Source organism: Eleutherodactylus coqui, chromosome 1, assembly GCF_035609145.1.
Source record: "Eleutherodactylus coqui strain aEleCoq1 chromosome 1, aEleCoq1.hap1, whole genome shotgun sequence".
Lineage (NCBI taxonomy): Eukaryota > Metazoa > Chordata > Amphibia > Anura > Eleutherodactylidae > Eleutherodactylus > Eleutherodactylus coqui.
In genome coordinates this window covers 291,579,125-291,597,938 of record NC_089837.1, presented here as the reverse complement: position 1 = coordinate 291,597,938, position 18,814 = coordinate 291,579,125, and the positions used below count along the sequence as shown (strand labels likewise).

General features: G+C 40.7%; 1 protein-coding gene and 1 long non-coding RNA gene across 2 annotated transcripts; both read left to right on the top strand.

Annotated features, from left to right (window-relative positions):
* The first annotated feature begins 1,185 nt into the window (after positions 1-1,185).
* LOC136611815 (uncharacterized) lies at positions 1,186-6,690 on the top strand. Its single transcript, XR_010790312.1, has 3 exons — positions 1,186-1,286; positions 4,316-4,401; positions 6,324-6,690. It is a non-coding gene; the product is annotated as an uncharacterized lncRNA (long non-coding RNA).
* Positions 6,691-10,027: 3,337 nt separating this feature from the next.
* LOC136584234 (mucin-2-like) lies at positions 10,028-16,631 on the top strand. The gene is made up of 3 exons (XM_066584301.1): positions 10,028-10,049; positions 10,421-11,125; positions 13,843-16,631. Exons 1-3 carry the CDS (start codon positions 10,028-10,030, stop codon positions 15,342-15,344), a joined length of 2,229 nt encoding a protein of 742 aa, XP_066440398.1. The 3' UTR covers positions 15,345-16,631.
* The last annotated feature ends 2,183 nt before the right edge of the window (positions 16,632-18,814 follow it).

Below are 18,814 nucleotides of genomic sequence, written 5' to 3'. Positions count from 1 at the left end.
TCACAGCGGCATTTAAAGGGTTAATTGTCCCGATCTGAGTTATCCGATGAGCTTGTATTCTGAGGCCATTTCATACACAGCATATGCTGTGGACATCTATATACGTTCTAACTACACAAGGTATATGTAGTTTGGACATATATATCCATTTAGATTTTCATTTATGGGAAGCCTGTAAATGAAAGTCCAGGACCTGTGGTCGGCATAGCAATGCAGATCATTTGATTGGAGCCAGCTTATGTGATCCGCGTTGCTATGCCAACCACAGGTCCTTTCATTTACAGGCTGTCTGGATACTGCTACAGGGGTGAGTAGAGAAGGGACCTAGACCCTCCTTCAGAGCCCCTGGTAATCGCTGCCAAGCAGTGTACTGATAGACTGCAGTTGTGACCACTCACAACTACAATCTCTCAGTGGGAGGAGCATGCGTTGTGGGAGTCTGCAGCCTGTAACTGCCCTCCCCTCTCCGAATGCCGACCTGTGGTTATTGCGTTCCCTCCTCTTCTCTCCTTCTCTCCTCCTCCCACAACCGCACACTGTCGGACGCACCAATCACGCTGCCATCAGTGTGACCAGCCGGTAATGCACTTAGTGTGCATTTCGTATATGGTGGGGCCCTCTGGGCCCCCTCAGCACAGGCGCCCGGTTGCAATTTTGACCCCTAGCGGTATGCAACTGAACCTAATATTGACATCTACAGTTCTTCCATTGTTATCCACTCCCCAATAAATATATACTTCCCCATTCTTTGGACACACAATTCTATTCTCCTATATCACTGACTTTTTACATATGAGAGACCTGTCCAATCATCTGGGGATCAGCATAACTGGAGAAACTCCTGTCTGAATTCTTGTGTAATTGTACGTTCTTATGTGATTATTTATAGACACGTCTCACCAATGAAAAATTTCTACAAATCTGGAATATACACAATATACACAAATATTATTTACATCCATTGTATTTGTTGTCTTGTAGTAAGATGCAGAATTGTATAATTCTTTCTGTGACATCACTGTTATTTCAGTATTTTGGCTTTAGGCTTCTTTGAGAAATCTGAAACTGATAGCAAAGTAAAAGGTTTGTGGGGTTTCGCATACACTCTAACCAATTGCCTTAGGCAAGAGGCAGTATGTAGAGTAATATTTGTACTATTTTTGCTGGCTCGGGTGCGGTCATAACTACTGATTGGTAAAACGTTTTAGGTCCACATTTTCATCTTGCTAAGAATTTAAGTCCTTGGCTAGCTGAACAGGTGTCTCTGATATTCGCACTGCAAGGAGGTAAGAGAACATGATAGAATACTTCCAACAGTCAGGTTTTCAGTTTACAGAATTAAATAGAATGTTGTTTAGGTGTAGGGGGTGTTTTTTTCTCAGACTTTCAGTAAATGACGACACTGAGGGTGCGTTCACACGAGCGCATAAACGGCGTGTTTTTGCGCCCAATCGTATATACGTGACCATCTGAGGCGTTGCTTTCGAAAGTATTCGTTCGCATGGGCGATTTTACGGCGCGTAAAAACGGCAATCCGAAAAAAACGGAACATACGCGACCGAAATACGCGCCAACGCATATTCAATGGCTGAAAAGATAGTTTGCAAAGTAGGAACAAACGATAATACGCTTTCTAGCTCTGGTCATGATCGCCGAAAAACGTTCTTTCCGGCGATTATACACTGCGCACGTACGAACGTAAATACGCCTACGCTCGTGTGAATGCACCCTCAAGTTGCATTAATTTACCTGTACAGTGCTGAAGGTTTGTAATGTAGATTCACTGTCAGAGCAGTGCATTGATTTTAAGACCAACATGTGCATAAAATATATTGCTAACAGCTGAATGAAATATTTAAAGATGTTTTAATATAATTATTTATCTTTTTATGCCACAAATATTTGCTAATTCAGTAAAATTTAGTTACAAACCATTTTCTTTTATTGTAAGTGTGCCTGTCATTTATCTTTTTTTGTTTTTCTGTGCCGGTCAGCCATATTGGGTATGTTCTCAGTAATTTCGCTTTCAATTTTTAGATACAAGTATATGATCTGTGCTTAAAGCTGTAACTAATGGTGTACTGGCCATATGAAAAGAGTTATATATTCAGATTATAATCATATTCTGATTTTCTTATTGAACTGTTTCAAATGTTATTTCCTGCAAAGATAGATAGAATGCGATTTCAGCTAGAGAGACAGAGATAAATAAATAATTTGGTTTTAGATAGATACAATGAGATTTCAGATTTGGAAAGAGATAGATAAGATAGATAGATAAAATAAGATATGAGATAGAGAAATGAGGCATGAGATATGAGAAAAATGGCTAGATATAAGATAGATGGCAAACCAGATACCCTGGAATAATTCACACAAACCCAGCATGACCAAATCACCATCCAGACCTGTTGCACAAAAAACAAAATAAAAAAACAATAAACAAGAATCAAGAGGAATATTTCAGGGACTTGAGGAACGACATAAGAACATCCAAGAAACTGACAATATATCAGGGTTTACACAGGGAGCCGAACTCATTCATATCTGGAAATTCTACCAAATCCCAGAGACCGACAGATCCTGAGCCATTACAGACTGGGCACCCACAGCCTGGCCATTGAATCAGGGTGGTACAAAAAGAACTACAAGCCCTGGGAAGGCAGTCTGTGGCAGCAGTGCAACCAGGAGGGCATGGAGGGTGAGGCACACTTCCTGTTATGATACCCCAGTTACTCATTCAGGAGACTCTTTCTGATGCAGGGCCGTAACTATAATGGGTGTAGAGGATGTGGTCGGACCTGGTTCCCGGAGCCATAGGGGGTTCACAAGGTCTCTTTCCCCCATATAAGGAGACTAGGACTATGAATGAAATTAAACGCCATAGAGGAGGATGGAGAAATTCTACTGGGGGAAGATGAAAACACAGCAGCCATTGCTGCACAATACATTAGTGCCTCCCATAGACAGAGAGGAGCATAATCTGCCATACTTTAAGTTTTGAATCTGATTTGATAGAGAGAAATAAAGATACTGTAGATGTTAGATTGATTGATGAGATTAATAAATAGGTATTAAATAGATAGATATGAGATAGATAGATGGATAGATAGATAGATAGATAGATAGATAGATAGATAGATAGATAGATAGATAGATATGAGATAGATGGATAGATAGATAGATATGAGATAGATAGATAGATAGATATGAGATAGATAGATATGAGATAGATAGATAGATATGAGATAGATAGATAGATGGATAGATAGATAGATATGAGATAGATGGATAGATAGATAGATATGAGATAGATAGATAGATAGATAGATATGAGATAGATAGATAGATATGAGATAGATAGATAGATAGATAGATAAATAGATAGATATGAGATAGATAGATATGAGATAGATAGATAGATAGATAGATAGATAGATAGATAGATAGATAGATAGATAGATAGATAGATAGATAGATATGAGATAGATAGATAGATATGAGATAGATAGATAGATAGATAGATAGATAGATAGGAGAGAGAAAAAAACTAGCTAGTTACATATGAGATACAAAAAATACAGATAGGTAAGATAAATAGGTGTGTAGATTGATATGAGATAAAAAGAATGTAGTATGACATACAGATATTTCTATACCTTATATATTTCAATAATTAGTGCCTTGCTTCTTGTTATTTGTAATATTGGACCTCAGAGAGTATTCTTTGCATTTTAAAAGAAAGAAAAAAACAACTAGAAAAACCACATTTCTACCCTCAGGGGTGACTAACATCAGTTCAAGCACATTTTCTAGTTGATGTAAAAGCATAGAATTTCAGTACAGTACAATGCTGAGTAAAATTACTAAGGCTGCACTCACACATGGGCTCAGAAAACACTGCGCCTGAAACTGGTGATTTCACACGGTGTTTTGGAACACGTTACAGCGTTTGATAGCGTTTTTTAATGTACCCCACCGCTGTGATGAGTGATGAAGTGTACTAAAATGCACAAAAGTAAAAAAAAGACAGCGCTTGAAAATTGCAGCATTAGAAAGGCCGTGTTGAGCACTGGTCTGCGAAGCCCTATTGACATCAATGTAGGCGTTGTACCGCGGTTAGCGTGGTGTTTGAAATGCCATGCGAATCACAGTAAGAAGTGTGTGAGAGCGGCCTAAATTATAAGAGTAAACAATCGGAGGATTTGGCTTGTTAGACAGACTGATAAATAAATTTGAATGCTTTAGTAAATTTACAGAAGCAATGTCTAAAAAGTCACAGAACAGAACGGACAAATATGTATTTCTTTTACAGCAGGGGGTCAAACAACATGAGCACAATTAACGTCCTGCTGGGAGCTTTCACTCTGATTATCTGTTTCAATGTGTGTTTTTCACAGAGTAAGTACTTCATATACCTCCAGCTTTAAATTTTACTGTGGTCCCTTGAGCACTAGTAACAATTCCTGGCATTGACGATCATGCACTCTCTTATGGCTTAGTCAGACGGGCGTTTTTTCGCGCGATTTGCGCATGCGCATGCGTCCGGCGACTTTATAAAACCATTGCTTTGCAATGGTATCAGACACATGAGCGCTTTTTATGCGCTCGTCCGATAAATTATAGAACAGAAATCGCAGATCGCACCTATCTGCGATCTGCGATTCCTGTTCTCTTCTCTATATGCGCTCAATGGGGCCGGCGGCAGCAGCGCCGATCCCATTGAGAACATATAGTAGACAAATCATTCTCCTCTGCCACAGCTGTAACAGCTGTGGCAGAGAAGAATGATGTTTGCCCATTGAATTCAATGGAGCCGGCAATACAGCCGGCTCCATTGAAAGCAATGGGCTGCCGGCGAGCACAGGAGGAATAAAATATATAAGCCCTTCCCGATAATTCATCGTGAGATCGCCCGCAGCGCATTGCTTTCAATGGAGCCGGCTGTATTGCCGGCTCCATTGAATTCAATGCGCTGCACAGCTCCGGCCCGTTTCTATTGAAACGCGGCTAGGAGCAGTTTTTTCAGGCGATTTTTTGGCCCCGGTCACGCGATTTGCGGATGCGCATCCGTCATGCGATCCGCAAATCGCGGCAAAAAACGCCCGTGTGACTAAGGCCTTAGGGTGGGTTTCTCCCAGTACATCAGAAAGATACTGACAGACTATAAAAATATAGAGATGATTGTCAGATCTTTTTAATGATCTGTCTCTCTGCCTTGCTGTCTCAAATTATCTATTTCGACCTAAATTAGCCTGTTATAGTTTTCAGTTGTACCTATTGTTAATGGATACATTTAATAACATTAGTTTAGAATCTGCTATTTGTTTTCAGTTATTTCATCAATTTTCACATAGTGAAATATTGGCATTGATGTTAGGGTGCTCTGGAGTGGTCTTCCCTGGTGTGTTTGTGATGCAGTGCAGACCACAAATAATAGTCCAGAGAAACAGGAAGGTTAAATCAAATCATGCTTTATTTGAAATAATAGCCTTGTGGTTACAAACATCCAAAATGAAGGTACAGTTCTTTGAATATGAACAGTTGAAACAGTCTTTAGTGCTGATGGCGGCCGTATCCATCTTTGAGCTATCCTTGTCCTCTTTGCCGCATAACTGTGACTGTTCCATCATGGCCCTGGAGCTTCTAGACACTCCCCCTCAGTCACGCTATGTCCTGGTATTCACCTGAACCCCTAAGATAGGTCTAACAGGTAACGGGAAGCAGCACAGCCTGGGCCCAGATTTCTACCACCCATAAGTAGGCCTCAGCACCTGCTTCTCCTTGGCCTTGAGGATAGCAGGAAAGTTACATGTGGTGAACTAACTCAAGGGTTCACACATAGCTGAAATGCTGCAGATCCACGCCAAAATCCGTAACATTTCCTTATCAAAAACCATATCAAAATCCGCAACAGCGATGAAGGACCTGTGATGATGTAACCGTCATGTGATCAGTGGTGGAGCATGTAACTCACAGACACAGAGCCCAGGTGACTGATCATTGACAGTGACATCATCACAGGTCCTGTAAGCACACGGCTGTTGTCAGGCTCTGCATGTTTTATATTTGAGGACCTTTGATGATGTCACCATTGTGTGATCAGGGGCGGAGCATGTAACTCATACATTCACTCATGGACAGGTCATCATTAGTATTTTGATAATGTAATTTCAATAATTTTTAGAACAGGATTGTTTTTTAATACATCATAAATCTCAGAATCATCTAGAGACTCGTTATGGTCATTTGTTTTTCATGCTATGAATTGTTTAGATACTTAATTTTATTAATTTAGTTTTTTCTTTTGCTTTGTTTTTCAGACTTTACATCAAGTGAGTATCCAAATGCTGCCACCTGTTGACTAATAGCTATAAAGTTAATCCTCATGTGCTACCATGTGGTCAATTTGACTCCAGACTTGTTCATTGCAGTCCTGCACTTTGAAATTAATACCGTACAAGGGTTCAGCTGCCTTCACACTAGCGAGAAAATCACACAATTTCTGAGCGATGTATGAGTGTGAGAAAATGCAGAATTCTGAAACCCATGCTTTTCAATGACTTCATTCCCATCTGCGATGTTTTTTTATCATGCAATGTTGCAAGATTTGAAAATCGCTGCATGTCCTAGCTTTCTGCATTTTGTTTTTTTTCTCACCCATGTTTCCCTATGGAACCTCGGATTTATAGCAACGCAACGCACGAACTTGCGGTGTTCGCTAAATGTGTTTTTAACATTAGCAACACCTGTTGTCGTCTATCGCACAAGAAAAATGCAGGTTTCTGTGATGCGATGCGTAATGTTTTCCCAGGAAAAAGCATCGCTGCCGCTCAAACATTTAATTAACAAAAGTGCAAAACTTGCGCTATTTACTCAGGGAGATATTGCACTCGCCAGTGTGAAGGAACCCTTAAGAATCCTCATTCAGAGAAGGACATCTTAGCTCTTGTCCACATGAATGTTTTTGTTTTCTGTTCTGCGGTTAGATCAGAGGAGCAGCAAAACGGGAAAAAAACAACTCAGTTTTACTTCCCATTGATTTCAATGGCATTTTCAGAGCTTCTCTTCTGCCTGCTTTCCTTCTTTGTTAATGGAAAAAATAGTGCTTTTTTCTGCTACAATAATGAAAAGTGAATGGAAAGGAGAAGAAAAGGTTTGTTTGGTTTAGTTTTTGTTGTCCTTTTAACGGATCCATTCATAAATGAGTAGGCGTAGAAAGGAAGAAAGACAGAAGAAGATAAAATGGATCCATTAAAAGCAGATGCAGCATGATACAAGAAAGCCTATATTTTAGGATTTGGGTTCTCCATGGAGGAGGCCTCCAGAAAAAGTATGTGATCTGTGTAACAGTAAAAGAAAAAAGCTATAACTTACTCCTTAAGAAGCGCAGGACCCTCTTTTTTATATTTTGATTCTCTGTAACATCAGGTACAAGTTTCTAAAATGACTTTTAGATTTTCAGATTGTTTAGGTTGTGTATATAGATGAGCGAGTATACTCGCTAAAGGCAATTTCTCGAGCGAGCATTGCCTTTAGCGGGTATCTCCCCCGCTCAAGACTGCAGGTTCGGGTGCCGGCAGCGGGCACGGAGAGCTGCGGGGGAGAGCGGGGCGGAACGGAGGGGAGATCTCTCTCTCCCTCTCTCCCCCCAGCTCCCTCCTGATGACAGCCGCTACTCACCGCTCCCCCGCGCCGGCACCCGAACCTGCAGTCTCCAGCGGGGGAGATACTCGCTAAAGGCAATGCTCGCTCTAGCAATTGCCTTTAGCGAGTATACTCGCTCATCCCTAGTTGTGTAAAAAGAAAAAGCTAAATATCTGAAATTCAAATGTAATATTGCCCCTCATATCTCCCATTAGAATGAATTGAGAAAGCCACTTACCTATGTGGCCACCTCTGCATTCATTTTTGCCTGGATGTGGCGGCTGTTTCTTTAGGGTTATATGTACACAGGATGTATTTTACACAGTAAAAAAACTTTGATGAATCTGCAGCAAATTTTCCCCAAAAATATAGTACACTTTTGCCTCAGATTTTGGCGCAGATTAACTGAACATTTACCCTACTCATCTGAAGGAGTGAAATCCTCTGTGAAAATCTTCAGTAGCCTATATTTACACATCGGCGCCCGTTTTACTGCAGATAGCAGACTGCCGTACCTGAAGACGGACGTCTCTCTGCCGCCCCGGAAGAAAGAACACGTGAACGGCTTCATTGCCGGTCATGTGTTCTTTCATCAACGCTGCAGAGAGACGTCCGTCTTCAGGTACGGCCGTCTTCTAACTGTCAGTCACACGGGCGCATCGGCGCCAGTGTACGGGTGCCAATGCGTCCGTGTGACTGAGCCCTCAAGTGCATTAACAGTCTAAGAAACTCGGACTGATAATATACTTGCAAACCAGTGATTTTTACTGCTATTGTAGTATATTTTACGAGGAAAACGCAATACATTCCTGCACGCACGATTTTCAGATGCGTTTTTCATGCGCATGAAAGTCCCATGTTGTTGCAATAGTAAAAATAGAGAAATTGCATTGCACTCGGTGAACCTCTCATTTACACGCAAGTGCAATGCGATTTTGTCTTTTTCCTGAACGATTGCCCCAAAATAGGATATGGTGCGGCTGCTCTATCTGAGACAATCGATCTGAGAGAAATATAACTCATGTACAACCCCAATTCCCAATAAGTTTGGATGCTGTGTAAAATATAAATAAATGTAAAGAAACGAATGTAATGAATTTGGAAACCATATTTTATTCACAATTGAACACATATCAGAAGTTGAGAGTAAAACATTATTCCATTTCTTTTTTTTTTATTATAATAATAATAATAATAATCTTTATTTGTATAGCGCCAACTTATTCCGCAGATTCATTTAGAAATTGATGGCAGCAACACATCTAGAAAAAGTTGGGTCAGAGCCATGCCCACCATTGTGTAGCATTGCCTCTTATTTTTATAGTAGGCTGTAACAATTGGTAAGTGAGGAGACTAATTGCTGGAGTTTTGGGAGAGGAATGTTGTCCCATTCTTGTCTGATGTAGGATTCTAGCTGCCCAACAGCCCTGGGTCTTCTGTGCGGATTTTTCATTTCATAATGCTCCAAATGTTTTCTATTGGTAAAAAGTATGGACTGCAATCTCTTCTGTGAAGCCATCGCTCTTCTCGAGTAACTACTTAGTGATCCGATCAGGCTCGGGTGGGCTGCGGGGGGCGGGGGGGAGCGGAGCGGGAGGAAGAGTGAGAGAGATCTCTCTTTCTTCCCCCCGCTCACACCCACAGCCCACCCGAGCCTGCTCAAATCCCTAAGCAGTTACTCAAGAAGAGCGATGCTCGCTCGAGTTACTGCCTTGCCAAGGAGGCTCGCTCATCTCTAGTTGTTGCCATTAATTTCTAAAGGAGTTAATTTTTTTATGAAATGGCAAAAAATGTCTCACTTTCAACTTCTGATATGTCTTTTGCATGCTATTGTGAATGACATATGATTGTATGAGATTTCCAAATCAGTGCATCCTTTTTTTCTTAACATTTATTCACATTTTACACATCGTCCCAACTTTTTTGGAATTGAGGTTGTAAATAAACACATTAAAATTAATGCGTTATTTTCATGCGTGAATTCTATCCATTTCGCCATCAAAACGGAACTCATCTATGTAAATACGGCCTTACAAATTGTAATCTTACAGATTTAAAATTCACACCACAGGTCAAATTACGGTGTGGATTTTCTCCACAACAAGTGGAGATTTCTTTAAAGATGCTTCCACATGGAATGGAATTAGACCGTGCAGACATTTCTGTGTCACAATGTATCCTTATGGGGCTTGAATTCCGCACCTGTTTAAGGGTGACTACCCACTACCGTTTTTTTCCCCCCAGATGTCAATGGGACTTTCTAATGTTAAATTCGCAACACACCAAAAACGGCATCTTGCTAGTGGGTAGTCACCCTTCTGCGCCAAAACATGAAGCAGATTTTAAGCTATGGAAAATCCCCTCAGGATAAGGCGAACACATGGTGAATTTTTCTACTGCAAGTACAGTGAAGGACTTGCCACAAATATTACAGATTGTACTGCTTTTTTTAATTCCACTATAATGAAAGAGGCGACATCTGCAGTGAAAATTGCAGCAAAATTAACATGCTCTGGATTTTAAAATCCACACCACTGATCGATTTCAGTGAAGAAAAATTCAATTCTCCTCCGCACGGTGGATACTGCAATTTTGCTAAATGTGCATTTACCCTTATAAAGCAGCCAGTGGAGCTGTCAAACTGATATTAGAAATGCCTATGGAGATATAGCAACTGCACCATATTTACATTTTATATTAATATTTTACGTTATATACAACAAAATCCTTTAACTTGTGATCTCCTTTTGTTGTTTTTTTTGTTTATTTGCAGATGCAAAAACATGTGATGATTGCAACTCAACTAATGCAGACTGCAATGTAAAACAAGGCTATGTGCTATGCTCTTGTAAAAGTGGTTTTATCGGAAATGGCCTAAACTGCACAAGAGTAGTGTTTTGTGACAATATATGCTGCCCTCCAGGATACACATGGGATAATACAAAAAAACTATGTATTGATATTAATGAATGCAAGAGTAGTTCTTTGTACACCTGCCTTACCCAATCTCAATGTGTAAATAAGAATGGCATCTACCTTTGCACTACACCCAAGAACCCACCATGTCCTATAGATATCTGCAACGCTGATCAAGATTGTGTAAGAAGTGGAGATGGCGATGGCATTAAATGTGTTGATCCTTGTGTAAATTACCAAGAGATTGATGGATCACGTAGACTTTACACTATAAACTCTGTTGGAAGATTCCCCACAGACAGATACTTATTTGGCTGGTACCGCTACTCAAACGGCCTAACCTTGAAAGAAGGATATGTGGGCGCTCTCAAATGTGGTTCTGTTGAGCCCTTTACTTTGAGTAGCCATCCAGCTGTTGGGGAAGGCGTGAAATCAGTTCCTCTTTTGTCGAATGGGCTCTCATTGAATTCAATTGGACCATCTATTCTGGTGAAAGCTTGTCCTGCAGGTTATTATGTGTACAAGTTTGCTGGTCTGCTGAAGTTTGAGGTCTATTGCACAGGTGAGTTATTAGAGCTGGATCAGCTAGCACTTTATAGAAATGCTTTCTAACAAAATAGCCTGTGCAAATGATTAATAACATGCAATTTAGAATCATAGTACAAAAATATTTCAGGAGTTGCAAGTCAATTTTTCATCACGCAGACTATTTGGAGTCATTCAGATTCTGTGGTATTGAAGCTGTAAAAGACCTTTAAGAGGTGGGGATTGGAGAAAATTTGTCCTCAGCGGAGAGACATTTTGATATTGAAGTTGGGAACTCGCTTACAAGTGGGTTTAAATTTCAAAATGATTTGCAGTATATTTATTAAAGAGAAAGGAAGAAAAAGGAAGGGGAAAGAGAAAAAGAAAAGAAAAACATAATTTTATTTAGTTTTGGGTGTTGCAATTAAGCTTGTGGAAATGTCTACACTTTTAGTGAAATTCCCTCCACTGGTAAGAAGGGAAGGACCCCAAAAAGGTGCATAGACTTACAAATGAGGGACAACGAAGGACGCCATATAGCATTGTGAAACCTGCCCCACACAATCCGATCTGTGCATGAAAGAAGTACTCAAAATCTACTACAAGTCCCTGGAATTTTAATTGTATTATTGCACTGAACCATTTTTATGTTTTTTCCTGATGACTTCCCTTTTGAGCCCAGCCCAAACAGCAGTTTACATCCACATATGGGGCATTTCCATGCTCAGGAGAAATTGGGTAACACATTGTGGGGTGCTTTTTCTCCTTTGGTTCTGGTGGAATTAAAAATCTGGGGTTAAACCTACATATTACAGTAAAGGTTTGAATTTTTTATTATCAAATATATGTATTTTTTAATGGGAAAATCACCTGCAGGGTCAAAGCACTCACTACACCCCTCAATAAATTCCTTGAGAGTTTAAGTTTCCAAAATGGGGCCACTTCTTGGGGTTTCAAATCTACTGATACCTCAGGGGCTGAAAACACAACATGGAGTCTGAAAATCATTTCAGCAACATCTGCATTCCAAAAACCAAATAGTGCTCCTTCCTTTTTGAGCCCGGCCATGTGCCCAAACAGCAGTTTACATCCACATATGGTGCATTTCTAATAATTGCAGAATCTGGATAATAAAATCTGAGATTTGCTTCGCTACCAACTCCTGCAGGGTTATAGAAAAAAATGGTTTTAAATTGATAATCTGCATTAAAAAATGTAACTGTTCTCCTTTTTGATGCATTTTTCTTTAATTCCTGTGAAACATCTTATTAACCTTTCTAAATGCCACTTTGAGTGGTGCTATTTTTAATATGGGGTGATTCATGTGGGATTTCTGATACATAGGCTTTTAAAGTCCATGTCAGAACTGAATTGGTCCTTCAAATAAACAGCTTCTGAAATTTGCTAGTATGGACAGTTTCATATGAGCATATGCGCAAATGCACATGCTTCAGTGCAATATATTTGTGCTATCAACAAGGTAGATGTATAATGCACACAAAAATAGAGCAGGTCCTAATTTCTGCATATTGTGCACAAAAATACATCTGTGTGAACTTCCCTAAAGGTGAAAAATTACTGCTAAACTACACATTTTGGAGTCCTAATAAAATAAAATAACACTTAGAAATGATTTCATTATAAAATAGGCCTGTGGTAAATGTTAATTATGAACTTTTTGTGGTGTGTGACTATCTCTCTTACAAGCAGAATAACTGAAAGTTTGAAAATTAATGATTTTTTCTAATTTTCAGTAAATTTTATTTTATTAACAAAGACAAAATTTATTGATAAAAATTTACCACTAACATTAACAATATGTCATGAAAGAAACTCCCAGGAATCGCATTGATAAGTAAGAGCATTAGGGCTTAGTCAGACAAGCTTTTATTTTTGCATGCACCTATGTGCACAAAAAAGTGCGTCTGATAGAACAATTGGTTCCCTATGAAGTGTTCACATGTCCATCTTTTACAGGTGCAAAATCTTTGCACCTGCAAAAGATAGGACATCCGTGCAGCGGCAAGGTTCATGCTGCGCATAAAATATACCCCACTGAGAGTCCCCTCATCACTGAACACTGTGACAGCACTGTCACAGTGTTCAGTGACAAGGGGACTCCCTGCGGGGATGAAAGAATATCCTGCCATAGCTGTGGCAGAGGATCGCAATCTTCTCCTATTGCTTTCAATGGCGGCAATGGGCTGCAGGCAACCCGCGCAGTAATTTCAGGGGAAGGGCTTGAAATATAAGCCCTTCCCTGAAAATCATGCCTAGCTTGTTTAAAAAATAAAAGAAAAACATATTCACCTCTCTGGCGCTGTCTTGGCTCCGGCGCATGTTTTTTCATACATGCCAGCACAGCTCTAAAGCTCTTTCAGCAGGCAGGGATTTAGAAATCTCTGCCTCCTGAAAGGGCTATATCCGATTGGCTGAGCACATAGCCAATCACAGTCAGCGCTCAGCCATTCATTGAATTCAGTCTACAGCTCGTCATGCGTAAAACTAGCTCTCATATGGCCATTGTGATGATAAAATAAAAACGTTATGGCTTTTGAAAAGTGAAGTTGAATATTCCCAAAAAAAATGCTGTGTCCTTAAGCTCAAAATTGGTCTTTAAGCAGTTAAAAAAAGACATTTTTAGGAAAGCCGACAGAACATATTTAATAGTTTATCAATTTCTATATCATATTTAATATTGTACAAGAACATTATTTACTTGACAGTAACAAGGAATATTTTCTTCTTTTACAGATCTGCCTACAACTACTACCTCAACAAAAACGACTACCACCAGCACATCAGCAACCACACTGACAACAACCACTACTACACCTACTACTACCACAACCACAACACCATCGACTACTACCAGCACTACAACCACACCGACAACAACCACTACTATACCTATAACTACCACAACACCAACAACTACTACCACCAGCACAACAACCACTGCTATATCTACTACTACAACACCAACTATTAGCACCAGCACAACAACCACACCGACACCAATCAAAACTACTACTACTATACCTACTACTATCACAATACCAACTACTATAACTAGCAACGCTAAGACTGAAACCACAACTAAACCTACTATCAGCACTGCAACCACTATTGAATCTATCACCAATGAAATCATAACTGAACCTCGCACCACCACCACTACCCCCACTGTAACCACTACTGAATATACTGTCTATAAAACTACAACAGACCCTTCCACCATTAATAAAACTACAGCTAAATCTATCCCCCCTACTATAACTAAAATCACAACTGAACCTCCAAACACCACTGAAACAGCTAATGAATATAACACCTTTACCACTAGTAAAAGCACTACTGAATCTACCATCACTACAAACACTAAAACCACAACTGAACCTCCAACCACCACTGAAACAGCTAATGAATATACCACCCCTACCACCAGTAAAAACACTACTGAATCTACCATCACTACAAACCCAAAAACTACAATTGAACCTCCAACCACCACTGAAACAGCTAATGAATATAACACCCCTACCACCAGTAAAAACCCTGGTGAATCTACCATCCCCACTAACCCTAAAACCACAAATGAACCTTCCACAAGCACTGAAACCACTCCTGAACCTATTACTTCTACCACAACTAAACCTAGCACCTCAACCCCAAATGTACCCTCTAGTACCACAACAGAAGGAACTACAGCTCTCACAAACCATTCAATTTCAACACTACCACCATGTAATCTAACTGAGATACCATCAACACATTATTCTAGTGAAGAGAACATAACTGTCACAGCTGTGCAAAGTAGAAGCATTCTAAGCGTACGCATTTTAACCCAATTGATAAATAATAAAGAAGTAAAAAGCCTGGAAATTAATGAAACCACAACTGTTAATATCACAATGAAATCAATTAGTCCTAGTAAAATCTACATTAAGACAACAAATTCCATTTCCCCGACCTCAATATTAATTCTTATTGGTAGTGATGGCCCCCAAACTATTAGCAATGCTACTGATACTGCAATCACCACAACCGAAAACACAATTGAAAACAACCATTTTGATCCAGATAGATACTGTAGTAAGCCAGCAACCACCAACACTATCACAGAAACATCTGTAGTAGCTGGAAACACCTGCTCCAAGGTCACGTCAGCCTCCACAACAACCACTATTACTACCACCGAGGAACTTATTGTGCTAGGCCCTGATGGATTTGCCAAAAGCTGTGCATACCACTAATATTTCTAAATCTCTATTGCCAGTATTTTCTTCCTTCTCTAACAAATAAAACAGTGAAAATGTCTATTTTATGCTTTCCTTCTAAAGCATACTGTATCATTAACACAATGTGATGTATTTTATGTGTATACAACACTCCCAATCCAATAGTGTATTAGATCAAGTCACCATTTATGAAAATATATATTACTTAGAGTAAAGCTGCCCTCATCCATCATTGCAGAAAGGATCTCTACAATAGCCATGCAAAGATGTAGCATACGTTAACTTGACATTTGAAACGTCGTAATAACTTAACTACAATGTACAGGGGTGCCTTGACATACGAGTTTAATCCGTTCCGAGACGGAGCTCGTGAGCCAAAAGACTGATATGTCAAAGCACTTTTCCCCATTGAAATGCATTGAAACACCATTAATGCTTTCCAATGAGGAAACTAACTGCAAGTAAAAAAAAAAAAATCAATACTCACCCACCGCCGGCTTTCCCCAATGAGCTGCTGCAGGCTGTCGCTCCCTCCTCCACACTGACACAGAGCATTGCTTTCTGGATGCGGGTCTTAAATGCCCCGCCTCCAGCAAGCTAAGCTCTGATTGGTTAACCAAGCGCCAGCTTTCATTGGCTGACGCGGCGCTGAGTTAACCAATCACAGCCATTCAATGATGTTAACTCAGCACCGCGTCAGCCAATCAGAGCTTAGCTTGCTAAATGCAAAACATTCAAGCCCCACATCCAGAAAGCAATGCTCTGTGTCGGCGTGGAGGAGGGAGCAACAGGTGAGTATAGATCCCCTCCTGAGCCTCAGCTTGCGAGTTTTTTGACTTGCAAGCAGGCTCGTACCCCGAGTTTTTGCTCGCAAATCAGAGCAAAAATTCGTGAGAGAGCCTGCTTTGCTTGCAAGTCAAAAAACACGCAAGCTAAGGCACTCACATCCTGAGGTACCACTGTACTACAATCCTGTCCTGAGGTACCACTGTACTACAATCCTGTAAATAGAGTCATCACAATTCACCGATTTTATTAGTGATTGCTATATCTGTGCATATCTTTAAGACTTTGAATGCTACTAATGTGTCAAGTCACACTGCATCAACTGTTTTATTTGGTATTCTAATTTTTAAGTTGTAAAGGATGATTTGAAGAGAGATGCTGAAAAGGTTAACGTTTTCTGTCTAACTCTGTTGTAATACATTATCTTTTCACACTCATGTCAGTATTTTATCTGTATGGCTTTTCTGATCTATGTTAATAATCTTTTTCGGTGTAAATAAAGGTTTATTTCTTGCAGTTTGTCTCTACAAATGTATTATTTAGAAGGACCATGCACACAGTGAAGCACCTGTATGGAGTCCCACACAGCTTCAAACTGCAGAGGCTTTAGGCTGGGTTCACACGGGGCGGATTTGCGGCCGAAATTCCGTGCGGCAAATCCGCATGCGGCCGCTAATCCCGGGATTAGCCAGCCACGAGGATGAGATTTCTCCGAAATCTCGTCCACACGGGACGGCAAATCCACTGCGGCTAAGCCGGCAGAAGCTGCCGCTGCGGCGCGGATTTGCCGAACGCAGCATGTCTATTTTTTTTTCTCGCTGCGGCCACGCTCTCCTCTATGGGAGCGCCGGCCACAGCGGAAGAGTGAGTGGCCGGGCCGCTTCAAAGCCGCCGCGGCTTTTTCCGCGGCGGTTCTCCCGGCGGAAATGTCGCGTTTTTTGCTGCGGCCAAACCGTGACATTTCTGTCGGGAATCCGCCCTATGTGACCGTGCCCTTAGGATTCTGTGTGGAGCTGTAGTTGTTAGGGTTCTGTTCATAGTCCCTTAGTCCCATATGCAAGCATTCTCTCATGTCCCTAACACAGTACCTAATTACCTAATTTGTAAAGACTGCCATCTGTATAGAGTAAGAAAGGGTAGTCAAAGTCGGTATATGCTACGATGGTAGTTGTGCTTAGGGCTTTTTTTAACGTCCAGAATGCCTCTATTTGGGCTTTGCCCCATAAGATGGATCTATTATTTGGGCCCACAGTCATCCTGGCTTCCCATTCAAGGTGGCTACATTTTTTGCAATGTCCTTGATAAAGCACCTGTAATATCCAGCTATACCGAGGAATGCTCTCAGTTCATAGTATAGCATGCAAGGCCGAAACAAGACATATGTCCATTAGTTCAGCCTATTAACCCCAATGTTGATCCAGAGGAAGGCAAAAAAAACAATGAGATAGAAGCCAATTTTCCCCATTTAGGGAAAAAATGTCTTGCTGACTCCAATCTGGCAATCAGAAAAATCTTTGAATCAACAACCCTTCTGAAGTTATTAATGATTATAACATTTAATATTGTTTCGCTCAAGAAAGACATCCAGGCCCCTCTTTAACTCTTTTAGTGAGTTTGCCATCACTACGTCCTAAGGTAGAGAGTTCCGTAGTCTCACTGTTCTTACAGTAAAGAAAGAACCCCCTTCTGTGTTGGTGATGAAACCTGCTTTCCTTTAGATGTAGAGAATTCCCGCTATTTACAGTCACAGCCCTGGGTATAAATAGATTGTGGGAGAGATTTCATTATTGACCCCTGATATATCTATACATGGTTATTAGGTTGCCTCTTAGCCTTCTTTTTCTAAACTAAATAATCCCAATTTTGATAACCTCTCTGAGCATTGTAGTTCGGCATTCCTGTACTACAGCCACTTTATCTTTGGAAGGTAAAACCTTGTCCTTGGACACAATGTAGCCTAAATATTCAATTTTTTGCTTGAACAAATGACTTGAAAATGCTCTAGCACTTGCTCTAATTGCATCAGATGCTCTTTAACCCCTTAACGCTGCAGGCCGTATAGTTACATATTGTAACAAAGTCCTTCGGGGGGAGGGGCGGCAGAGACACACGGGAGCAGAAATAGGATAAAACTTCCTTCAGTTTTATTTTATGGTAAAGTCCAAGCAAAGTAAAACAGCAAAAGTCCTCTCAAAACAAAACAACAAGTGCACCACACAGGGTGCTCAGGTCCATGAAGTGAGGTGTTGCTCAACTATTTGGGAGCTGCAGCCTTTTATCCCCCGTAACAGGGTCAGTGCCTACAGCTGAGCTTCCTAGGAATCAGGGTGAAGTTGTGGACTGGACCGCCACCCTGTCCAGACTAAGAGCCTGGGAGGGAGATATACTTCATCCACAACTTCACCCACAGTATGTATTAACCCTTTCCAATCCACTGTCTGACGTCTAAAGACATTCTGATTGAAGGCTATTCAGCTCCGATGTCGGAAGATGTCCGGCAGGGTATTCTTACAGTATAGATTACTGGCCGCTCTGTTGTCGGGGGCCTCCCCAGCATGTCCCATACCACAGTACTGGCTCTAGCCAGCAGATGGCGCCATTGTATAATAGCAGAAAGAGAAAGCCCCCTAGGAAACCCTGAATCCAAAATTGGATTGCAAAGGGTTAAGGGAGATCATGGGGCGATCTCACGCCATATA